The sequence below is a fragment of the Anastrepha obliqua genome, chromosome 5 (genome assembly GCF_027943255.1).
Source record: "Anastrepha obliqua isolate idAnaObli1 chromosome 5, idAnaObli1_1.0, whole genome shotgun sequence".
Taxonomy (NCBI): domain Eukaryota; kingdom Metazoa; phylum Arthropoda; class Insecta; order Diptera; family Tephritidae; genus Anastrepha; species Anastrepha obliqua.
This window is the reverse complement of record NC_072896.1, coordinates 65375897-65399744: the sequence shown is the minus strand read 5'-3', so window position 1 is coordinate 65399744 and position 23848 is coordinate 65375897. Positions and strand designations below refer to the sequence as shown.

Genomic DNA, 23848 nt, shown 5'->3' with positions numbered 1-23848 from the left:
AAAAAACAATAAAACTAAGGCAACTCTGCCTACAGCAAAACAGCTGATAGTGACATAAAAGAATTTCACTAAAAACGAAAAGGTCTATGTTTATTTAGCAATTTTATTAATTAAATACAAAGATAATGTCCTTCACAATAATGCAAAAATTGTCACTGCAGTGCCTGAAAGGGGATCAGCCTTTATTGAGTAAGAAATCGTCGGAGTTACAGCTGTAGAAAATAATATTTTAGCGAACTCTTTTGCACAGCAACTATACGTAATGCGAGTAAAAAGACGGGAGGCAGCACGCGCAACAAGAAAGGTCACCCAAGACCAAAACATCGTGGCTGGCGTGTCCAGGACGGACATTGGGTTTCACAGGGCACTTTGCTAGCCACGCAATTAACTACGCGTTTCCATCCAGGCATGAATGTATGTGAAAAGTAAATATTTATTGCTATATATACATAAATATATTTATTTTATTCAGGTTGGATTTGGTCGAAATGGTACCCTCTACGCCATGGAGCATGGGCGAGTATACGTAACTTGTGAAGAGTTGGACCCGAATTGGGATCACAGCTGGGTACAAAGAAACTATGCCGGTCGCGAGGGCCAAACCATTTATAAGAAATTTTTTAATGTTATTCCTGAGGAGCAACATCAGCGCTTTCGATTAACAGAAGAGATTTAGAGATAAATGGGTGTTGTTTTTGTAGAACACTAAACATATATATACAAACCTAATCTGAGCCTAAATGCTTTTGTTAATACAGTTTGAAATTTGGAGAGAGTTTTGGATGTTTTGCATGTCATTAATCGAGAATGAACTTTTCACAGCAAAGGTATTTAGAAGAAATCGAACTTATGTAGGTATTGATGAAGAGTTCTGCTGCAAATGCAGCAACAGTTTGTTTTTTATAGAATATTTATATACCTGCCGAGGAACGATTGCTATTAGAAAAAAAAATCTATCAGCATATTCCCCAAAAATTTCAGGTAATTAAATATGTGCATAATTAACGAGATGCCCGACAATTTCAATTCAAATTTATTCAGTCTATGATTACAATTTTACAGACAATATTACAAAAGAGCAAAAATAATTAAAAACAAACAAATAATAGAGATACATATATAGTGTGAATTAATAGACAACTTAAATATAAATCTCGAAATTACTGAGTGACTCCCGATGAACAAATCGAAAATTTCGATAGCGTTTGTCCCGAAACTAAAGGGTATTTCAAAAATTCCGCCAGATGTCAGTAGTGAATAATTCCTAGACGGTATCTTTTTTATGGCATCTTTAACATTTGACAGACAGATATACAATTTTACAAGATAGACCAAAAATTTGACGTTCTGTAGAAAATATTGCTGCTGTGGCGCAAAAAGTTGCTGAACAACCTTCAACATCGTTATCTTGACGTTCTCAGCAATTAGGCATTCACGAATCGGCTGGCTGGTGGATTTTACATATAGACGTGCGTGGTTATTAAATCAGTAATTTTTAACATATAATTATTGAGATCCCTATTCTGAATAAAAATAGTGAAACCTGAAATAATCTAAATTTTTACATTTTGTATTAAAAAAGAGGTTGTCTGTACAGTCGGTTTACTGAAGATAGTTGAACGTGACAACGTCATAAAAAATACTCATGGAATAGTTGCATTTAAAAAAAATAATTTAATTGTATTTGTTTGATAGATATTTTGTTTAAGTTTTCATAAACGCTTTGACATGTTCCTGCTTATTATACAATGTAATATCGAATATCGCATGCGTATTGCTGCCATAATTTTTTGCAGCCTCAGTAAACGTCGCATACGGATTTCCTCAAACTGTTTATTATTAGCAGCCAATTGCGCAATTAAATTAGCTATTCCTACTCCTTGTAACTTCTTCATATCGGTTATAATAATTAAAGAAACCAAAAACACCGAAATTCTATGAAGAAAAACTTCTCACAGCAGTATTGACAGCTGATTGTCAATTTTGCAGGTAATCTGCCATATGTGAACGGGTAGATTTATAGGTGATTAATTCTTATGTGAACGTATTATTATGTTGTAATAAGAAATGCATATCTGCAGACGGATATAAATAGCGCACTTTTATCACATGTGCCTCTATGACAGACAACATCGACAGCCAACTTCACTGATTTCTTTCTTTCGAAAACTTTGAAGATGGTGAGTGGATGTTTAAATGTGCTTGGCAGTCACAATTTTAGCTTTTTCGTGTTAAATAAGTGAATTTATTAATGCAGGATATTGGAATATGAAAGTGAAGTAAATATTCGTAGTGTAAAATAATATTAAAGTGAAAGATTTGCTAAGATCTAATATTTGTAGAGTGATCGACAATAACCTCAAAAAAAAATCGCGCAGCCATTGTAAAATTTATTCGTGTACTACCCAAACACGTGTAACAAGAACGTGAACAAGAAATAATTTGATTGTTGTTTGTTTTTTAAATTTGCAGTCGAACATTAAAAGGAAGAAGACCAGAAAGCTGCGTGGTCATGTGAGCCATGGTCATGGTCGTATTGGCAAGCACCGTAAGCATCCTGGTGGTCGCGGTAATGCTGGTGGTATGCACCATCACCGAATCAACTTCGACAAATACCATCCTGGTTACTTCGGCAAAGTTGGTATGAGAAACTTCCATTTGCGTCGCCAGCATAAATTTTGCCCAACAATAAACTTGGACAAATTATGGTCTCTGGTTGGGGCTGATAAATTAAGTGAGCTGAAAAAGGAGAACAGTAACAAAGCCCCAGTCATCGATTTGGTGCAGTTCGTAAGTGGCTTTGTATAAAATAAAGAAATTATTTAAGTTGAATATCTGCTTAATATGAAGATATATCCAAGGCGTCGGGCGGACTGAATGCGACCGTACAATTGCTCTCTCCATGTAGCGAAAGCCTTTCAGATTGCGCAGAAATTTCAACGATTCGAATATAACTATGAATTATATGAAAGTTGTGGAAACTAATTTAACTTTTCCTTGCAGGGTTATTATAAATTATTGGGTCGTGGACATTTACCCAAACAGCCCGTGATTGTTAAGGCTAAATATTTCTCAAAGAAGGCCGAAGACAAAATCAAACAAGCTGGTGGTGTCTGCTTATTGAGAGCTTAATTTTAAGGTAATTATTTATGCCGTTTTAACTCTGATAGGGTTCTTAAATACAGTGACGATTTAGTTTATACGTCAGACTTTTGCTGAATGATTCTTGTGCTACCATAACTGAACTGAGTATTTGATATTCTAAACAGAAATAGTAGTCGTATTCATATTTGATTACCTTGATACATTTCTAATAGTTTGTTTTTAACTTTTCAGGTTCTGTTTCCAACTAAACTTACGTGTAAACATCAAACATGTATACATTTTATAATAAAAAAAAAAGTAAAAAAAAAAACAAAATGGAAATTTAGTTTTTCTGAAAAATGAATGGTTTCTCTACTGAAAATTATTGGTAGTTCATACATATATGGTAATTAAAATATGACGTTCATATGTAAAATGCTATTTTTTTATGTTAATAGAATGTGGTTTTTATTTTATAGATTGGTATAACAAATATAAATAATAATTCAAGAAACTTAAACTAGTGACAATAGGAGCAAAAAGGATATATATAGATTTGGTTATCCTACGGCAGGTTTCTGTGGTAGAGAGATATCACAGTTCTTTAGTTTTTTCAAATAAATCCATGTTATTGAATGTTTCCTTTTCGATTGGTTGCTTTAAATCTCCTCAAAAGTTTTCAATGGGTTTAGTACGGGTGAATGGGTGAACCTCACTATTCGAATACCTCACTATATATTCATCTACATCAGGGAGAAAATGCTTTTAAAAATATAAAAATTACATTGGCCCTTCTCATGGTGCATGCACTTGTACATAAACCGATTAGTAGTCCGCTAATCTAAATAAATATTTACCAAAAATATTCGAATAGTGATGTATTCGAATAGTAAGGTATTCGAATAGTGAGGTATTCGAATAAATATTATTCGAATTACGAATACCTCTCGAATAAAAGATTTTATTATTCGAATAGTCCCACCCCTAGTTTATATCTGTAAATATTTTACGGTTGCTAAGCGTAGGTAAGGAATTGAATTTGAGTTTGAGATATTTTACAAACATACTTTTCCTAACTATTTTTAAGTTAAAAATATTAGAGGTTATCTGCTTTAACTTATTCTGTTTTTTTTTCAGCATTTTATTTTTTGTTACCCAAATATTATATCACTTTTGCATTTCAGTTTTGAATAATTTCATTAAAATATGAATTTTTGAATTTTTTTTATTTATGTATTTAATACTGATTGTGGTTATTGCTACTGGGCAACCTCAATTATGGCGTTTTTTTTTTTGGAATAACCCTTTATTATTGATTCTATTTCAACTTAAAATATTTACAATTTTTCTTTCTTCTTGGGTTTCGACAATATTTAGAAGCCAATACCACTATATACATTGGTTTTAAAAAATTAACTCGTTATTTAATTATATATTTATTCATTCTTATTCATAAAATTGTGACATAATTTAAATCTGCAGATGAGTTGGTCGTTTGCGCTTAAGTCTCCTCGTCTCGGAGAAGTTGCCGAATTTCCCTGTTACAATGTTTAGTATTCGATTTGTGTGTCTTAAGCTGTTGTTGCGTATTTCTTCTTGGTCTGTTTTTACTTTCAGTTCTCCATGGATATTATCATTTAGTATATACCATTCTGCTTTTGATATTATACGGAGTATCTTATTTTGCGTTTGTTGTATAATTTTTATATTTGTTCTGCTCGCAGTTCCCCAAAGCTCTGAACCATATTTCCATATTGGTGTTATAATTACTTTGTATATTAGTATCTTATTTTCTAGTGAGAGCGTAGAATTTTTCCCCAAAAGCCAATGAAGTTGTTTAAACCTAGTCTTTATTTCGCATCGTTTTTGTCCATTGTGTAACTTCCAGTTAAGTTTATTGTCTATAATCATACCCAAGTATGAAAAAGCTCCTCATAAAAATATCTGCCGTTCGGAGTCGGCTTGAAACTGTAGCTCCCTCCATTTGCGGAACAACATCAAGACGCACACCACAAATAGGAGGAGGAGCTCGGCCAAACACCCAAAAAGGGTGTATGCGCCAATTATATATATATATATGCGCATATGTATATAAATTCACATATTTGTAGTTGCATATGCCATATGATGATAGGAAAAGTAGGAAATGAAAGGGATTGTTTCGAGTGTAATGTGTCTTGAGAAGGTCAAGTCGATGATGATGGCTCTTAGTGTTGTTGACTTATTAACGTCTGATGCACAATCGAAATTGAAGATATCTTTCATGAATTTGATAAATGTTTCGTCACTTTTCACGTTTGTGTAAATGTAACTTGACCTATTCCATTGCAATTCCATTTACCTCCTCCTCTATATCCATACAAAATATCTATCAAACAATTAAAATTTTGTTTTGAAAATTGCAGCCATTCCATCAATATTTTCTTATGACGTTGTCACGTTAAGCTATCGTCAGTAAACCGACTTTACAGACAACCTATTTTTTTTCTTTAATTATTATTAACGATAAGAAGAAAATACAAGAAGAAGGAATAGCTCAATAATTGTGCAATTGGCTGCTAATAATAAACAGTTGGAGGAAATCCGCAAACGACGTTTACTGAGGTTTCAAAAAATTATGGCATCAATACGCATTCGAAATTCGATATTACATTTTATAATAAGTAATAAGACGACACACGTTTATGGACACAAGCTTTTTTCTGTTATTTCAATGCATAATTAATAATATTTAACAAATTTTTTTTAGAATTATATCTACAAATCTGTTTTCTTTGCCGGCATCTATTTTATTTAGTTTTTACTTTCACGTTTTTTTCTTTACACTCGTAAAAATAGTGATCTATTACACAGAAAACGCAGGGTTGTATGTCGAAAAGTATGATTATTACTAGGATTATTTTATAATCTCAGATTTTGGGAGAGAAATTTTGTATGGTAAATCTCGCTTTTTAATTACGGATTGGCAGTTAAGCACGATAAAGTAGATCATCTACTTATATGTTAACGTATTATTACTTTAGTTGCGACATTCTAATATACAAAATGTTGTAGATTCGCTTTGCTCCCTCGGTTAAAATTTCCTACTGGCTACTTGAGTTGCCAAACAGCAAGAATGATAAAGAAATAGTTTGCGCCTACCGAATTCGGTGTGTCGTAAGAGTACATAATAAACAAACAAGAGGCGCATTGAGTACCTTAGGTGGCGCCATTAAAAAATAGTTACTTAATTTTTTCTGATTTTGACAAGTCTGACGTCAGCTTCCTTCGCAATACAAAACAAACAAAATGAGGAGAAAATATACTTGTTTGTGAAACTGTTGTCCATTAGTGTAGGAAAATAACACTGATATCCTTGGTATCCAGCAGTGCATCATGAATTAATAACACCAAACAGATGATTTTTTGAGCAGGTTCTAGCCACCATGATTTGTTTGAGAAACGAGCGGAAGTAAATAATGCCAATTTGCTAACTTGATTTCAAAGCGAATCTATTAAAGAATAAAACAAGACGTATTAATTTTTTGTTTTCCACTTCCGTGACAATCAAACGTACAAAACATTGTTGTTGGTCTAATGCGACCACCTTCAATAAATGCGCCTTGCTTGATTTTTTCAAAGTAGTGATTTTGAAAATTTCTGCGAAATTCTTGCATTTCAAGAAATTTAAATATTGAAAGGCTTATTTTCGTGTTAGATTAACTCTTCTTGCAATAATTGAACATGACAAATAGTGCTTCTATCGTTATTCTTATTTTTATTTAGTTGAGATGAAATTCCAGCATGCGCTAGTGATCTCCCTTCTGCGGCATAAAATGAAAAACTTTATTTTGCAAAACTCAATTTAAATCATACTCACAGTATAACAACAACAGCACGAACCAATCCTAAAATGTAAATAGAGAGTATGTGACGAAAACGCTTTTATGTTATTTTTTTCTTAAAACGATTGTGGGGTTTATCTTGTCTTGTGAACATATGCATTTACTCAAAATCAGAATCATATGTTTGTCTCATTGCAAAATACTAAATTATGATGACAGGTGATTCAAATTTTTCAATGCATACTCTTAGGCAGGAGGCTTTCAATGCAACTAAATTATATAAAATTTTGAAGAATGTTTATCTTTTAGGTATATTAAGAAAGTAATATTTTTCTATTCTCTATTTAATTAACTTAACAAAATTCGTGCAACAGTCTTGGCAGAAGTAGATTGATACAACGGTGCTCAACATGTTATTCGAATTAACAAATTTTTCGAATATTACAGAGTTGCTTTCAGCATTTGGCTTCTTTAGGCAAATATATTAAGTATTTAGGTAAACATTTTATATGGATTAAAGTTGAATTAAGGGCTAAATATGCCAAACGCCAATTTTTGTTTATCTTGTGTATTTGGTGTACGCAATGTTAATTTTGATAGCCAACTTTTCTCATCAATTTTATTCTGTTATACTTTTACAATTAATGTGGATTCTTTTTGCGTATTTTGTTTCCCATCTATTTTCTCTACTTTGCCTTGGCAACGCTTATTTTTTGGCAGAACAAAAAAGAACCCAAAAAGTTTTCATCAGTTCACGGAGATTTTCACTTTCTGGCGTATTAAATTTCCTTCGGCAAATTGTGCTTTATAGCTGCTCAAGGGCAAAATTACATTGAAAGCCTTAAAGTGATATCAGTTAAATGAAAGCCAAGTTAATCTCAAAGCAGGCGCAAAAATAGCTGGAAGAGTGTGGAAGCAGTAAATTGGCGACGAAAGTAAGTGTGGGATAGCAGTCGCAAAGGACAGCTTATATCGGATCAGCGCAGAAGGGGAAAAGGGTAGTAAATTTGCCCAATACCCTTGTGGGGGGCAAAAGGTGGAGGAGTGTATAGCGACAGCAACAGCAACAGCAGTTGTCGCCATCGAAGAAGTAGAAACGCGGAGCAGTGACAAAACTGCGTCCGAAAATGCGAAAGTGAAGAAAAAGTGAAATTCCGAAATTGGAATTAGTAGCAACGAAAGACAACGAGAAACGAAAAAAGATCGTTGAAGGATGATAGCGTGAACGGGGGAGAAACAGTGTTATAGAGTAGGAGTCAAAGAGATAATTGCAGAAAATGCAAAAAATCATTGTGAAACGAAAGACGAATGGAAAACCATTGTTGAAGTTAAAATTCGGCTACGCCAATTAACACTTGCTTTTTATTTACATGCAAAAAAGTTAACCGCGCGGCATTCGCAAGCTAATACAATAGGTAAACGGGGAAAACAAAAAAAATACATAAGAGCTGTCGTATACTGTTGCGCGCTTACTTACTACATCTGCCCTTGCCTCGCCTACGTCACAACATTGTGTACGATTCAACGTTAATAATTGTGCTTTCGTGCTTAAACGCATTATTTATTGTAAAATCTTCATTGCATTGCTTGAACAGCTCGAATTATTTGATGAAATTATGTTGAAATCGTCCTCTAATGCACAGGAACTTCGGCTGTCCCGACCAGAGACCACAGTACCACCATCAACAGTCTCATCGGCAACCAGCGCCATGGATACATTGAAATCATCTTTCCTACCAAACCTGGCCATGGATAGTGGGGTAATTACATCGGCTAGCTTTTGTCCGATGTGTGGCCAACAATTTGAAAGACCACAACACGCCCAAGAGCATATGCAGCTCTGCCACGGTATATCAGCTGGCATGATTGGTGGCGGAAGTGGCATTGCCGGTAGTGGTGCAGGAGTAGGTGGCCTGTTACTGGGTGGTGTTCCGCAACCAAACGTACCAGTCTCGGATCCCATGAAAATCGAATATCCATGCTTGAGCTGTGAGGAGAAGTTTTGTTCAGCGCAAGAGCTTGACGAGCACCACCGTATCGTACATCAAACCACTGCATTCTTGGCACGCTGTATGGCATGTGGTATTTATGGTATTTCATCAGTAACGTTGCACGAAGGTGACGAGTTCAAGTGCATGCACTGTGGTTCGGTGTGCACCGCTTCAAATATGACTTCGGCTCAACAACCACCTTATATGGACCAGCCTGAACCTCCGCAAACGCCAGAGGAAATGCCTTCTATACCTCCTGAGGAAATGAACACCATACCACCAGAAGAATTGACCTCTAGACAGAATCAGCAGCAGCAAAGACAACAGCAGCAACAACAACAACAGCAACACCAACACCAGCAACAACAACAACAGCAACAGGCAGTGCAGTCGCAACAGCAACAGCAACAGCGGCCACAGCAACAACCAGATTTGCTTGATCGGCAACGCCAGCCGCAACCAGATTTGCTTGACCAGCAACAGCAACAGCAACAGGCGCAACAGACGCAGTCGCAACCGCAGCAACAACAGTTACAGCAAAACCAACAGCAGCAGCAACAACAGTCAACTCCATTAAAAGTACCGCCTTTGACAGTAAAATTGAATAAAGGCAGCAATGGCAATACCGAAGGCCACCCACATGTGATAATCAAAGAAGAACCGCTCGGTATTAGTGATGGCAACGGTGATATTGATCAGTCATCAGTTCCCGTGTATACAATTCAGCAGCCGGCTGGAGCTACTAGTGTAGTAGTTAGCACGGCGGCAGCTACCGCTGGAGCCTTGGCTAATGCGACCGGTACAGCAGCTGGCAGCGCCGCACCTACTACCACTCTTAATAACAAAGTGCGCCACAAATGCCCGGAATGCCCGAAAAACTTCAAGACACCAGGCACATTGGCGATGCACCGCAAGATACACACTGGCGAAGCAGAGTAATCATTGCATATTCATATTACATGTTAACTTATTACGTTTTTATTTATGAAGAATGCTTTGAACGAAATTTCGAAAAATGGAGACTACATTTTTTCGAGTTTCCAACGAAAAAAAATCGAAATTTCGAACATGCTTTCTGCACTTTTAAATGTTTAACTATTAATTTAAATGTTTGTATTGAAATTTGTGATAAATATTAACTAATTTCTATTATGTTTTCTATCTGTTAACCAACTTCGTTTGCGCCCACGCAGCGTCACGCCCAAAGAACGTCCTTACACGTGCTCCTACTGCGGCAAGTCATTCACCCAATCGAACACCCTCAAACAGCACACGCGCATTCATACAGGTGAGAAACCCTTTAGATGTGGATATTGTGGCAGGCAATTCACTGTAAAGGACTACCTGAACAAACATTTAACAACTCACACGGGTGAGAGAATATAGTATATTTTGAAAAAAAAAAAAAAAAATGAATCAGTCAGTCAATCAATCAATCAGTCAATCAGCTCAACTCAGTTCAGTTTAATATCAGTCAGTCAAATTCACTCAAACCAAATCAAACCACAGAACCAATTATAAATCAAACCACAAAATCAAACAAAAAACAATTCAAATTATTTTCAGCTAAGCTAAATGCAATGTATTTTTTGTCGACGATTTCCAAAGGAAAAGGAAAAAAGTATCAAAATTAATATTTAAAAAGTTATACGCATACCTATTTTGAATGTGAATTATTTCAATTAATCTAAAAAACGCTTCTGCAAGTTATAATTATACGCACTCCCATGACAAATAATTAAAATCCATCTCATTTGCATAACAAAAAAAAAAACTAAAAAAATAAATAAAAACTGCGCCGCATGATGATCAATTGGCATATTGTAACAATGTTGTAAAATTATTGTAACAAATAAGAAAATTAAGCCGTGAAAATTAGACTTCAAAGGCGGAGAAAAATCAATTGAGGTTTTGCTTTCAAAATTTTGAAATTTCGGCTTACAAAATGTATAATATTCCCTAGATAAAAAATGAAATATTCAGAAGAAGTCGCTGTCTTGTCCGAGATATTAAATTATATTCCAATGCGTGGATGACATACACCTTTAAAAAAAAACCTTGAAAGAAGTTTCAAATTAAAACCACATTAATTTCGTGTTTATACATACATATATATTAATACAAATATTTAACATGTACGATATTCACCGATATATATCCAAATCTGCAAATACGCTAAAAATGTGTCGTATATATTATGTACCATGCACTATTTATCAGGTTTGAATATTACAACTTGGTGCACGTAATGGGAATATTCCTTACCATAATAATTTTTATATACATATTGCGTATATATAATCGGCGCTTACATCCTTTTTGGGTGATTGGCCGAGCTCCTCCTCCTTATTTGTGTCGTGCGTCTTGATGTTGTTGCACCTACAGTTTCAAGTCGACTCCGAACGGCAGATATTTTGTATGAGGAGCTTTTTCGTGGCAGAAATACACTATAGAGGTATGCCATTGTCTGCCGAGGGGCGACCGCTATTAGAAAAAAACTGTTTCATTTTGCTGTTTCATGCGTGGAGATTCGAACCTACACAAATATAATCCAAGAACTGATACTTACCACTGTGGATAACACTTAATGCTATTACAAGAATCACAACAACCCAGCAAAACTTAAACGATTTCACGGGAGGCAGGTCTTCGACGCCAGAACGTAGTTGTAGTGGCTTATTACTACCTACCTACAAAACCAAAGTTAGATTATCTTTATAGATGTATGCGTTAGGTATAACAAAGTTATAAACTAAAGGTTGATCAATTTAGAGGCATCGGTTTTTAAATTGAAATAAAACAATGAAAATTCAAATTGATTGGGCAATCCTTATTATTTTTGTGTAGAACCACTCATAGCATTTATTTTTTAAAGATACTCCCTTTCGAATGTTGGCCGCAATTGCGCCGTAGTTCGGTCCTCCGTAAACACCAATTTTGAATGACTCGCTGGAGGAATTCGGGCGGTATCTCGTGAATAACTTTAGTAATGTTGGCTTCCAATGCCTCAATCGAAGCTGGTTTATCCACAAAGCATTTTTACATTACATACCCTACAAATAAATCAAATCTTGGTGGCTAATCCGTTAGTCCGAGACGAGAGATAAAGTGTGTTGTGTCAAAAAGTCGTGTATCATACTAGTGTGTATGCGCCAATGATTCCTCCAGCCCATACGCCACACCAAACCTTTATATACAGGGACTTATTGAGATTTTTTTATATTTAATTTGAATAATTTTTTATAAAAATATGAATATGAATATAAAATATTGAAATTCTTCTTTTAAATTTCAAACCATGCTATGCTCAATTGGCCATCATAGCAACACCGCTATGATCACATCTAGCAGCCGCATAAGTGACCATCTCAAAGCACTCGCTTATTAAACATATTTTTTCTGTCCGCCTATTGCAGCCACTAAGCCACCACCCACATCACAACAATATTGCATTTCCCCCCATCTCATTTTATTGTATTATTGAAAAATTATAAAAACAATGTTTCATTTTTGTAAAATTTTTTGTAAATGCTAGAACCGAGGCATTGATTTGTTGAACGACATCTAGTTTATCAATATTTTGTTATACCATATTTCCGTAATCGTTGTGTTGTGTTCGTTGCCTTTGTAGTTCAACAAATCATTGGCCATGGTTAAGCAGCTGACTGTATATTATTGCTGTCCGTCAACACATCTAATTAACGCTATTCTTTTTTTTCTTTCACCATATCAATTTTGTGTACTTGCCACTGGACTGTGCAGGTGAGAAGCCGTTCCACTGTGTCTACTGTGAAAAACGTTTCAGTGTCAAGGACTACCTCACCAAGCATATACGCACACATACTGGCGAAAAGCCGTATACCTGCCCCTACTGTGACAAACGTTTTACACAGCGCAGCGCTCTAACGGTACATACGACGAAGTTACATCCACTATAGGGAAGACCGATTGGCAAAGGTAGCCGTGGCCGTTTGTTAACATAGTTTTGGCTAAGTTATGAGAAAAAGCCAATGGCCGCGATGGTGGCCAAAACCTTGGCGGAGGTGACGACAATGGTGATGACTGAAGCAACAGTTGTAACAAAAAATACCACAACTGCAAAAATCAATTTATCAATTAATCAACAACACCAACAACAGCAACAAACACAACAATCAATAGAAGGAACAACAAACAAAGAACTCGACTTTGTACTGCATTCGATCGGCTTGTCACAAGCTTTGCAGTAAGCCACGGCGGCATTTGGGTCGAAAATCAGCGCTCAAAATAAACAACAACAAAATCATTAAATATAAATCGCACACAACTTATTTAGAAAAAAAAAAAAAAATAGAACGAATTTGAAAACCACTGTAAGAGATTTTGATAATCTTATATTGTAGAAAACTGTATGCATATTCAGTGGTAATGCAAAAAAAAGACGCACAACAGAATGTGGACATTGCAACAACAAAACGAGCTGAAATTAAGTGATTGTGCTTAATTATAATCATGAAAAATTGAAATGATGAGAGCGAAAAATACCAAAATTACACAAAGCGAAAATAAGTAAGGTAATGTAAACAAGTAGAAAGAAAAGAAGAAAAACAAAAATATAATCTATTAGTGCTAAAGTTTAGTGAAAATGTGGGATTACCACCGTCTATTGTACGAGTAGTTTATTAAAGGCAAAGTTCAAAACAATATACATACATATATATTTGAACATTTTAATGTTAAACTAACCTATATAATTATAAATTAACGCTAATGATGTTTAAAATTTCAGGTTTTATTTTTTGTAACTTGTTTTTGTAAAGCGAAAGTTTTGTACATATCATTTTAATATGCAATATGTGTTTTTCGAATCCGAGCTGTGTTGATATGAACTTAAATGGTAACTATTTGAATTTTGTATTGCTTGCTTGTTATTGTGTGATTTAAATTTTTTTCGTCATTTCCTCACTCATGTATAAATAACATAAAATAATGAAAACGTTTTTGAACAAATTTAAAGTGTGATTTTGTAATGGTAAGACACAAAAATTGATCTTGTAAATTTGTTTCCATAATTTTTCTCCTCTTGTGTTAAAATGTAGTGTAGAAAAAAGAGTTTAATCTATATTTTCAGTAAGACTAGAATGTACATTTCTTTCTCATTTGCTTATTTTTAATTTCTGAATTAATTTATTAGTTATTTTTAGTTTTTGATTAGTTATTTTTAGTTTTTGACTTAATTCTTAAAGTGAACTCTTTTATTCCATTTATTTTATAATTGCACTCTTTGATATTTCACGCACTTCCTTTTACAGTCTTGAAATTGTTTAAGGCTTCCATTTTTTTGTAAAATCAAATAGTGCATGCTTTTTTTTTTTATTAAATTTTTAGATTATTACACATGTTTATGCAAATAAATCATAAATAAAGGCAAGAAGTAAAACAGCTTACTTTCAATATATGTACGTTTTACATATATTCATATGCATATGTATATGTATAATGAACAATAGCTAAAAAATTTTATATGAACCCAAAATATTTATTTTTGCTACTATTTTTCTAAAGTAATGAACTATAATAAATTTATAAAACATAAAGTTAACACTCTGTTACAGACAAAATAAATTTATTTTTATAATCTAAATGCGCCGCTATTTACCGATATGTTCTGTGGAACAATTTCGCTAAAAAACAAATACTTTTAAAGTCGATATTGATTTGTTAATGACAAGACTTACCGCGCTTTAGTAGAGATTTTTGTATCGCAATATTTTTTATAAATTGTAAAAAAAAATTATAAGTGATAATTGATGCATTAAAATTCGTGACTAGAAGCTGAGCAATCATTTCAAATATTATCGATTTCAGTGCGTTGTATACGAATCTAAACGCAAAAACCTTTCCACTTCATCATTTTGGGATATTTGAGAACAAAGACAAGTTTGAGAAAACTGCATTTACGGGGTTTTTCACGAATCAGTAGCAGCGTAACGCAACAGTCTTTAGCCTTTGTTTTTGTGTGGACTGGTGGTCTTTAGTGTGGAGTGAAAGAAGAAATTATTACTTCAAGATATCTTTAAAATTTGCATTAAATTTATTGAAAATCCCCAATCGCATCTTAAAAACAACAAAAAAATTTACTTTGAGCTTGATTTTCATTATAATACACACCACTACCAACTATTTGTGTGACAAACTTTTCAAAGCGCCAAATTCTTTTTAAAGTCAACCACTTTGTCCCTTTCCGAATTTGTGTGTATCTTCAAAAGTTTTATGTTTAAATTTCGTTTCTTATTATGTTCTCATTTGCTCTATATATTTTCTATTTAATCTGGTATCATAACAGCTAGTGCGCATATACATACATATATGTAAAAATGCATGTATGCAAGTAAAGTGAGTTTTTTATTGCAACAACAGAGCAGGATCTCGGTTGGCTTTAATTACTTATCGATTTCTTTTTTTGCTATATTCTCTGTTTCGTTTGTCTTGCAATAATTTTGCATAGATGTTAATATCTTTTACGTTTCTTAATTTTTAACATAAAACATTGCAATCATTCAACTATTATTATGTTGAACATTATTTGTATACCTTTTTGATATTTGTTATACCTTTCACGTTTCTTTCATTTGCCGTATTTAATAATGCATAATTGACTTTTTTAATTTGACTTATTTATAAGTTTTGTTAATATATTGTTTGTGAACATATATTTTTGCATTTTTAAGTTTATAAGTGAGACAGAAAGCAATGAATTAACAATATAAAATAAAATAATTGCAATTGTAACAGCTTTATACTAAAAAAAAAAATTATAAAAAAAAATAAAATAAAATAAACCACACCACCATCAGCATACTAACAATGTGCTTGCGTTTACTTGAACGCAAAGTGCAATACAAGCAAAACAAAAATATATTTGAAAATATTTGTAAATTAGTTTGTAAGAGAAATTTTAAATGCAACAAATTTAACAAGTCAAAAAACAGCAACAAAATACCCTTAAATTATACTAAATACTATTGTTTATCATGGAAAAGCGATGATAAGATGAAGACACTACTAACACACCACAGCAGCAGAAAGTAAAGTAATGCTTAGCGAGTAAAAATAAAAAAAAAACAAAATTCAAATCAAAAATAAAATGAAAACACAAAAACAAAAGTAGATTGTGAAATTATATCCACATTTTATGTAAATTTATACACTCGCAGCACAATGAATGCATAAGTTGAGAAACATAAACTTAACTAACTTTAATATAAATTAAAAAAAGCAACAACACTACAATATTATGTAAACTAGAAAACAAAATAATAAAAAAAAGATTTTAAACTAACAATATTGTAATATTAAAAGATTATACTACATTTGTTATAAATATTATAATAAGTACAGAAAAATTAAAATGAACATGTAGTAGGACAGTCTAAAATTTGAAAAGAGTGAGTTAAACAAATAACTACATATAACTTGAGCCGAAAGTCTAATGCAAATGAAATATTAGTGAAAAGTAAACCACAAAAAAAAAAAACACCAACTGCAGTCTAAGAATAAAATCAATCGCTTTTGTATAACTACACCTGCACCAAATTTCTGTCAAAACGCAAGCATAAAAACCAAAACAAAAAGACAAAAAATAAGTAAAACTGTAACTTAAGAGAAATCGAAAAAATACAGAAAAAAATCAAAGTAATGAAACTAGCAGCGCAAGTCAAGCACAATTAGCGCCAATTTGACACAAGATTCGCCGATATCAATTGTTGATGGTGACCACTGGTCAGCCACTGCACTAAAACCAGAGAACATCATGTACATATATACATCAATGTATATACCTCGATGTTCTCTTCTAAAACATACATATTAAGATTCAATTATTCAACGCCATTTGCATATTACGTATAATTACATATATATTTTATGTGCAACAAAATGAAAGTGTAGATCTTCAAACAAGAAAAAAAAAGAAGTGCATAAATAATAATTAAATGCACACAAATATACATACTTGCAGAGAAACACCTTCAATCTCTTGTGTGCATCAATCATTATAACTGCATAATAATACTTACAAGTTGTATATTCAGATCATTGTAAAACGAAGAAGAAAAAATTATAAGTATGAAACTACTTCGCACAAAAGTGCGAAAAACATAACATATAATATAAATAAAATAATAACAATTAACGAGAAGAGTGTACATGTAAAAATGTGCGAGCAATAATTTAATAAAACATTTCAGTAGAAAAAAAACAGGTTGCGAATTATTTTACACTTTCACCCGTATCATGAGTTTCGCCCAGAAAAAAAAAACTACGAGGAATTTTTCCATTCGTCTGAAAGGAATATATGTATGTATGCGATTTTTTCCCGAAATAAATTTCACTTCTAATCAGAGGGTATTATTCGAACATTAGCATATTGATGTTTAGTTAAGTTTTTTATAACGTAAAAAGCTTCTTGATATTCTGTGCAAATATCGGTAAACTTGGAAGCTTTAGTGTGTAGCGCTACTCCACACACTATAATAAATAATTTAGAGGTTCCTTAAGTGAATTGTACTCCTCATAGACAACAAATCTTACTGTTACGACATTAATGCTAGAGATACCTCTTCTATTCAATTTGAATTAAGGGGACATTCAACATTAATTGAAGGCAATAACGAATCTCTAAAAATTAGGACGAAAATTCAAACAATTTAGATGGAACCCATTTTGAAGTGAAAACTTCTTTAGAATCGTTGGGAGTGATTTGAGACTCGATGAAACGAAAAAGCGCCACTACGAAGCGTTATATGTTGATATAGCTTCTGCTCAAATATGAACGAGACGTTATCAATAAAACGGTCCGCGGATGACATATGGCAAAAATAAATTTTTTATAATTATATTGGTTTTCGGCAATGGCTCTCTTGATGAAATTAGAAAAATGCAATATATGAATAATTGCAATTTTGCAATCATGCGCGCCTGGTAGAAAACGAAACATTTTAACTGAGCAAAATTATTTGTTGGGCTTCGGTGCGCTACTGCTAGCAGAAAGACAGTAAGTAGCAGTGAGATAACAACAACAGTAATGCTACACTTAGAAACAAATCCTTTTCTAATTTGATATATTAGTTTGGGGAAAAAGAAATACATTATTTTCTCGGTAGATGACTATAGTGGTCGATATCTCTTAAAGTATTGATCAGACAATTAAAAGTTTATGCTCGTTGTCAAGGTGACATTTCACACTAAAAAATATCTTTTGCTGTTTTTGGTTTGTTCATTTCAGTTGTGAGCTATGTTATTGTAGGGTTGGTGTCGAAATTCTGTATGTACAAAATTCTAAAAACAAAATTCTGCTTTTTAAAATTCTGCTTTTTTAAAACTCTGCTTTTTTAAAATTCTGCTTTCTAAAATTCTGCTTTCCAAATTCTGTATTACAAAATTATGTATTAAAATATAATGTTAACAATGTTAAAGAGGTAATGTAATTATTTAATTTATTATTATTATTTTTTATTATTATTCGAGATATTAAAAAAAAAAAAAAATAATAATAATAATAATAATTTTTTCTTTAGTTTCGATAGAATCCACCGTATTTTTGCGTAGAACTCCTAAATCACAAAACTTGAATAAAGCAGAATTTTTCGCATTAAACATGCAGAATTTTCAAAAAGCAGAATTTTAGAAAGCAGAATTTTAAAAAGCAGAATTTTAAAAAAGCAGAATTTTGAAAAGCAGAATTTTTTTGCAATTTACAGAATTTTGTCACCCAGAATTTTGTAATACAGAATAATGACACACTCCCGTTTTTGTATACAGTTTTTCTTCTATAAAGGCGAAAATGCAAGGTCAGGAGCTAAAGATCGACCATAAATAGTTCTAAGCCATTTGCGTAAAAATAATGGTTTACCGAATAGTAAATAAATTTAGTTTTGTGAAAAATAAAAGTGCCTCATACTTACCTGTGTCGGTAATTAACGCCAACATTTTTGTTTTTATAAAATAAAGTAATTCTGTTAAATATTTGTAATTTTGCTTTATTTGAATTTTTAATGCTTCAATATTTCAGCTCAACGTTACTTACAAACATCTGTACTTAATTTTCATTTTATTTATATCTGTATGCTTAGATAAATATAATATGTATAGGCATTTTTGCTCTTAAAAATATATATGTTCTAAGTATGTGTGTACTTATGTACATAGTATGTATGTATTTATTTTCCATACAGAGCTTTCTGCGAGCACATTTGTAGGTATGTACATATGTATGCATGTATGTGCGTAGATGCTTTTAAATGCTGCTTTACGTATGCATATGGGTTGAACTGTACATAAATGAACTTTAAATTACCTAAATATGTTTTCGTACATACAAATGAAAGCATATTTATGTGAGTTTTGAGAAGTACTTATAGTATGTATGTATGTGAACATTATGAGTATCTGCATTCTACATCTAAAATAATAACCATTCGAGCTTCGAATAACCTAAGCCACGATTTACACGACTGTTTCACTTGGAGTTCAGGATGATGGGATTAAAAAACAAATAACCAAAATAAATCGGCAGTGTTTTTCCAATTTTGCTCCCTTGACTGCATTGGTGAATGTATGCAAGAACCTTTTTCGCAGAGTCCGATTTAAGGTGAATTTATAAATAAGCAGTAGTACAAAAACAAAATATATGTGCGATGTGGTGTTTGTTTTTGCAATTTGGTGTTTTGAAAGTAAACATTTCAATAACAATATCAATAAACAAACAAACATACATCATAGGTGACGATAATCGTCGAATCGTTCGCATAAGAGGTGTTATTTTGATATTCAAAGAAAAATGCTATTTTTTAATATAAATGATCCGATTTTTATTTCATTATAGAGAGGAAGGTATGCCGTTAATAGTGGAAAATAACATCAGGCAAATGACCACTACGACCACTCTTAGAGGAGAATATCCTTTTCATAAAATTTTCCATAACCGAACTGCAAAGTGGCTGCCCTATGTCCTCGATAGCCTCACGAATTCCATCTTTGGGGTCTTGAATCGACCCTGGGCTGTTGGCGTAGATCTTCTCTCCCGAAAGAAAAAAGTCACAAGGTGTTAAATCACAAGATCTCGGTGGCCAATTTTGATCACCTCTTCGAGAGATAACACGGTCCGGAAACTTTTCCCGTAAAGATCGTTGTTTGTGTGGCACGTGGCGGCGTCTTGTTGAAAATAAACGTTGTCCATATCAATACCATCCAATTCCGGCCATAAAAAATCGTTCATCAGCGCAATCGTAATCCATTCATTCATAACACCTGTTATTGGAAAACCTTTTATTGTATATAAAATATTTCAGAGCCTTAATAACAATTGTTTGTGTTGAAATAGCGCTGTAGGACTTTTGCAATATTCTGATTGCTTCTCGAAGAATTGGGGTGCAATTTTTTCCTTTAGACATTATTGAATCGTTTCAAATGAAGGGCTGTAGGAATACTCCAGATACTTTATTACCAGTTACAATATACAGAATATAACAGAAAACAAATTAAAAAATTTTGGACGAAGTTCAAAAATATCAGTGCACCTACTAAAACGCAAAAACTCAATGCGAACACTTTGTGTGAAATAGATAAATATGTTGGTGTCTCGTGTACCGATATTAAGCAATCAATAGCACAGGTCAACAACGTTTTGTTCTAGGAAAGTGTAGGGTCATTTTCGAAGTAATTTTTTGCGTAGAATCCGAATCCGGGGTTTAAATTGCTCTATCACGTCAGGATTTTGAGATATCCTAACCTAAAAGTGCAAAAACGCTGTTTTTGCCCATTTTTGAGGTTATGTAGCTACGCAGATTTTGCTCTTCATAAAAAAGTAAACGTAGTATTTTAAAGTATAAGTCCTCCTCTTTTAAATGCCGTTGAGTTTGCTTAAATATCTTTATTTTTCACTGATGGGTTTTTTTGCAGACCTGTGTAGTCAATGCCTACTGGAAAAATGTGAATGTTAGAATTCTGGATTACTATTGAAGTAGTATTCTCTGATAACGGAGATATCACATGTAACGGGAAGAGGGTTTTTCACAGAATTTACATTGTCAGATAGAATATTCTTGATATTTACAATGCTTGACCATCCGAATCAAAATTGTGAAAGTAACTTTGACTATTACGTTATAAAGGATTTGACAGAGAGTGAGGCGAATGAAATGAAAACAAAAAGCGAGGTTAGTTGAATACAATCAGTTTTGCAATCAGTCGCTGTTCAGATGGCAATGAAGTAAAAAAGGCGGTGGCTGCGTTCAATTTTTCTCTTCACCGTAATTTTATTGTATTGTAAAACTAATGGCGGACACAAAACTAGATGATAATGATTTACTTCATATGGTTAATGAGGCAAATGAACGTGACAGTGATCCTGATGAAGACCAGTTGCATACACAGCAAAATTAAGTAGTCAGGCGGGTTGAACATAATAAATTTGTTGAATACGGCAGCAGAGATCAACAATCTGAAATTGCTCTTAATTTATCTGACAACGAAATTAAATCCATGCAAGTATTACTGAATGACTTTACTTTCTCTGTAAATGTCCGGGTCTGGTAGCTAAACGATTAAGGTCACTGGGTGTTGCTTCCTTCGACAGCCTGGGTTAGTGCTCTAACCTAAATCCCACTAAAGCTACTTAGCAGTGTGGCATCATCTATCTTACTACATACTGTACCGGCCTGGGTCCAAGCTATACTCGTAAACTGCAGCTCCTACATTAAAGGCATTAAATTGGTAATACCGGTTATGTGGTCTCACGGTATGCTGCGCATTCCGTACCGTATCGGAGGATGCTGTTTTAGCTATCAGTTAAGTTGATTACATTCGAATTCGCTGAGATAAATAAAAAAGCACCGAGTTGATCCAACACAGCTGACCAAAGACTGAACGGGAGCGAAACATCCCTCAGTGGCAGGAGGAGTGGACGAACTCTATGAACGGACGATGAACGTATCCAGTGATTTCGAATATCTCCTAATGGATAAATCGAAAACATGGACAGATAGACTTCCACCTGACACCACTACTTAGTGGATATATATATATATATATATATATAATTGGCGCGTACCCCCTTTTTGGGTGTTTGGCCGAGCTCCTCCTCCTATTTGTGGTGTGCGTCTTGATGTTGTTCCACAAATGGAGGGACTTACAGTTTCTAGCCGACTCCGAACGGCAGATATTTTTATGAGGAGCTTTTTCATGGCAGAAATACACTCGGAGGTTTGCCATGGCCTGCCAAGGGGCGACCGCTATTAGAAATATCTTTGTTTTAAAATTGGTGTTTTCACCGAGATTCGAATCGACATTCTCTCTGTGAATTCCGAATGGTAGTCACGCACCAACCCATTCGGCTACGGCGACCGCAGAGTGGACATGGATGCTTTAATGCTTGGCTTAGAAGAACAAAAATAGTAATCACCAAACTGCGTCGCGCTGAACAACAGCGCAGATCTTCATGAATAGGCAATAGGTCGCTCCCCCTTTCATAAAGTATTACTTAACGGTTGTCCCGCGGTGGGAGGAAAACGGAGCTGGGGTGGATTTTTAGCGGGTGAGTCGAAAGAAAAGTCTCATACTTTTCGGCTTTCAATGCTTTTTGCCACCTCCATTAAAAAATATAATAATAATAAAAAACGTGTACCTTTCTTTGGCATCTACTTGTGCCGTACTTGCAATGTACTCGCCTAGAGCTCTGACGTAGTTTTACTAATATTAATATAACTTAATATGTATGTGTAATAGTGAGTATCTTGCATTTCTGTTCATTTCTTTCTTTAGTTATTACAGTAGTGTGAATTACAATACGTTATATGTATACGAGTATATGCATTTTGTATGTACCTGTATGTATCCTGTGTATTACCTATTTGTATTATTTCTTCAACTATATAATAACGATAATAACTATTTTTTGTTTAATTAATTAATATATTTTTTGCACAAACATCATCTTCCTAAATTGCTATCACACTTTTAAAGAAGAAAATGCCCATGCGGTAAACATTTTCCTCGGGTTTTTTGAATCATTTTTTTTAAGAATCAAAATGCATTTATTTTTGATTTTTTCTATATGATGTATGTATATAATTTTTGTGCATATTTCGCAATACATTTTTTGTTGGCAATTGTCTTGCAGTAACATACACTCTGAAATGCCGGTTTTCATTGTAATTTGATTTACAAAAGTTGTACACAATTTTTCGCATACATGTATGTGTATATATGCATACATATGCATGTTAATTGGTACCACTTCCTTCTTAATTAACCTAGTTCCTTTGTTTGTTGCATTTTTTATACTTTTCTAATTTATTACTTGGACTTGTTTCACATTTCATCTACTTCTTAAACTATTGTACATACGTTTGTGTGTATGTATGTAAGTTAATGAATTTTCACGTAGGTATATATACACATACATACCTTTTCAACTCTAACTATACTTTGTATCATATATGAATGCATGTATGTATGTACGAGGTCTGTTAGAGAAGTTTCCGACTTTGTTTTTTATTTCTAACGCCTGACAAATTTGAATTACGCGCGCTTGCATAAGCAGACCTGTAACCTTCCTGCACATGTGTGAATTTTTTCCCGCCTGTCGCTAGCGTCAGTTGCTGCCAAGCCGTGTAAACATAACATGGTATTTAGTGCTCTCGTCAGTTTTTGAATACAAGCAAAATGACGGAACGATTGGAGCGACGCTCTGGTCGGCTATCAAAATGCCGAGATGGGCATGTCATTGCCAAAGTGAACGCTGTGGTGATGCGGGACCGTCGTGTGACTATCCGAGAAATTGCAGAAGAGGTAGATATCAGCACTTTTTCGGCTCACTCCATCGTGACCGAAGATTTGGCTATGAAGAGAGTGGCGGTTAAATTTGTGCCGAAGCTGCTGACGGCGGGGCAAAAAGAACTTCGTGTTGAA

General features: G+C 33.7%; 3 protein-coding genes and 1 long non-coding RNA gene across 6 annotated transcripts; 3 read left to right on the top strand and 1 right to left on the bottom strand.

Annotated features, from left to right (window-relative positions):
- Positions 1–36: 36 nt before the first annotated feature.
- Positions 37–776, top strand: LOC129248548 (39S ribosomal protein L27, mitochondrial). The gene is made up of 3 exons (XM_054888136.1): positions 37–189; positions 251–414; positions 473–776. Exons 1-3 carry the CDS (start codon positions 126–128, stop codon positions 674–676), a joined length of 432 nt encoding a protein of 143 aa, XP_054744111.1. The 5' UTR covers positions 37–125; the 3' UTR covers positions 677–776.
- Positions 777–2268: 1492 nt separating this feature from the next.
- LOC129248807 (60S ribosomal protein L27a) lies at positions 2269–3444 on the top strand. Its single transcript, XM_054888421.1, has 4 exons — positions 2269–2279; positions 2436–2790; positions 3004–3139; positions 3337–3444. The coding sequence occupies exons 1-3, from the start codon at positions 2269–2271 to the stop codon at positions 3130–3132; spliced, it is 495 nt and encodes a 164-aa protein (XP_054744396.1). The 3' UTR covers positions 3133–3139; positions 3337–3444.
- A 2647-nt stretch (positions 3445–6091) lies between these two features.
- Positions 6092–7133, bottom strand: LOC129249123 (uncharacterized). Its single transcript, XR_008582639.1, has 3 exons — positions 6944–7133; positions 6641–6887; positions 6092–6575 (listed from the first exon to the last, which is right to left on the bottom strand). It is a non-coding gene; the product is annotated as an uncharacterized LOC129249123 (long non-coding RNA).
- A 481-nt stretch (positions 7134–7614) lies between these two features.
- LOC129247038 (chorion transcription factor Cf2) lies at positions 7615–16421 on the top strand. 3 transcript variants are annotated; one of them, XM_054885906.1, is made up of 4 exons: positions 7615–7843; positions 8552–9834; positions 10093–10271; positions 12662–16421. In XM_054885906.1, the coding sequence occupies exons 2-4, from the start codon at positions 8618–8620 to the stop codon at positions 12835–12837; spliced, it is 1572 nt and encodes a 523-aa protein (XP_054741881.1). In that variant the 5' UTR covers positions 7615–7843; positions 8552–8617; the 3' UTR covers positions 12838–16421. The 3 variants fall into 3 exon arrangements, with proteins under 3 accessions (XP_054741881.1, XP_054741878.1, XP_054741880.1); XM_054885903.1 differs by having other exon boundaries at positions 7615–9834; XM_054885905.1 differs by having other exon boundaries at positions 7616–9834; positions 10093–10187.
- The last annotated feature ends 7427 nt before the right edge of the window (positions 16422–23848 follow it).

What these genes read in the sequence shown, in the direction of transcription:
- LOC129248548 (XM_054888136.1), top strand. Translation starts at nt 126, where the DNA reads ATGTCCTTCACAATAATGCAAAAATTGTCACTGCAGTGCCTGAAAGGG. An exon ending in AGGGGATCAGCCTTTATTGA is followed by an intron (nt 190 to 250) that starts GTAAGAAATCGT and finishes TCTTTTGCACAG; the next exon opens with CAACTATACGTAATGCGAGT. An exon ending in GTTTCCATCCAGGCATGAAT is followed by an intron (nt 415 to 472) that starts GTATGTGAAAAG and finishes TATTTTATTCAG; the next exon opens with GTTGGATTTGGTCGAAATGG.
- LOC129248807 (XM_054888421.1), top strand. An exon ending in TCATCGATTTGGTGCAGTTC is followed by an intron (nt 2,791 to 3,003) that starts GTAAGTGGCTTT and finishes TTTTCCTTGCAG; the next exon opens with GGTTATTATAAATTATTGGG.
- LOC129247038 (XM_054885903.1), top strand. Translation starts at nt 8,525, where the DNA reads ATGTTGAAATCGTCCTCTAATGCACAGGAACTTCGGCTGTCCCGACCA. An exon ending in ATACACACTGGCGAAGCAGA is followed by an intron (nt 9,835 to 10,092) that starts GTAATCATTGCA and finishes GCGCCCACGCAG; the next exon opens with CGTCACGCCCAAAGAACGTC. An exon ending in ACATTTAACAACTCACACGG is followed by an intron (nt 10,272 to 12,661) that starts GTGAGAGAATAT and finishes TGGACTGTGCAG; the next exon opens with GTGAGAAGCCGTTCCACTGT.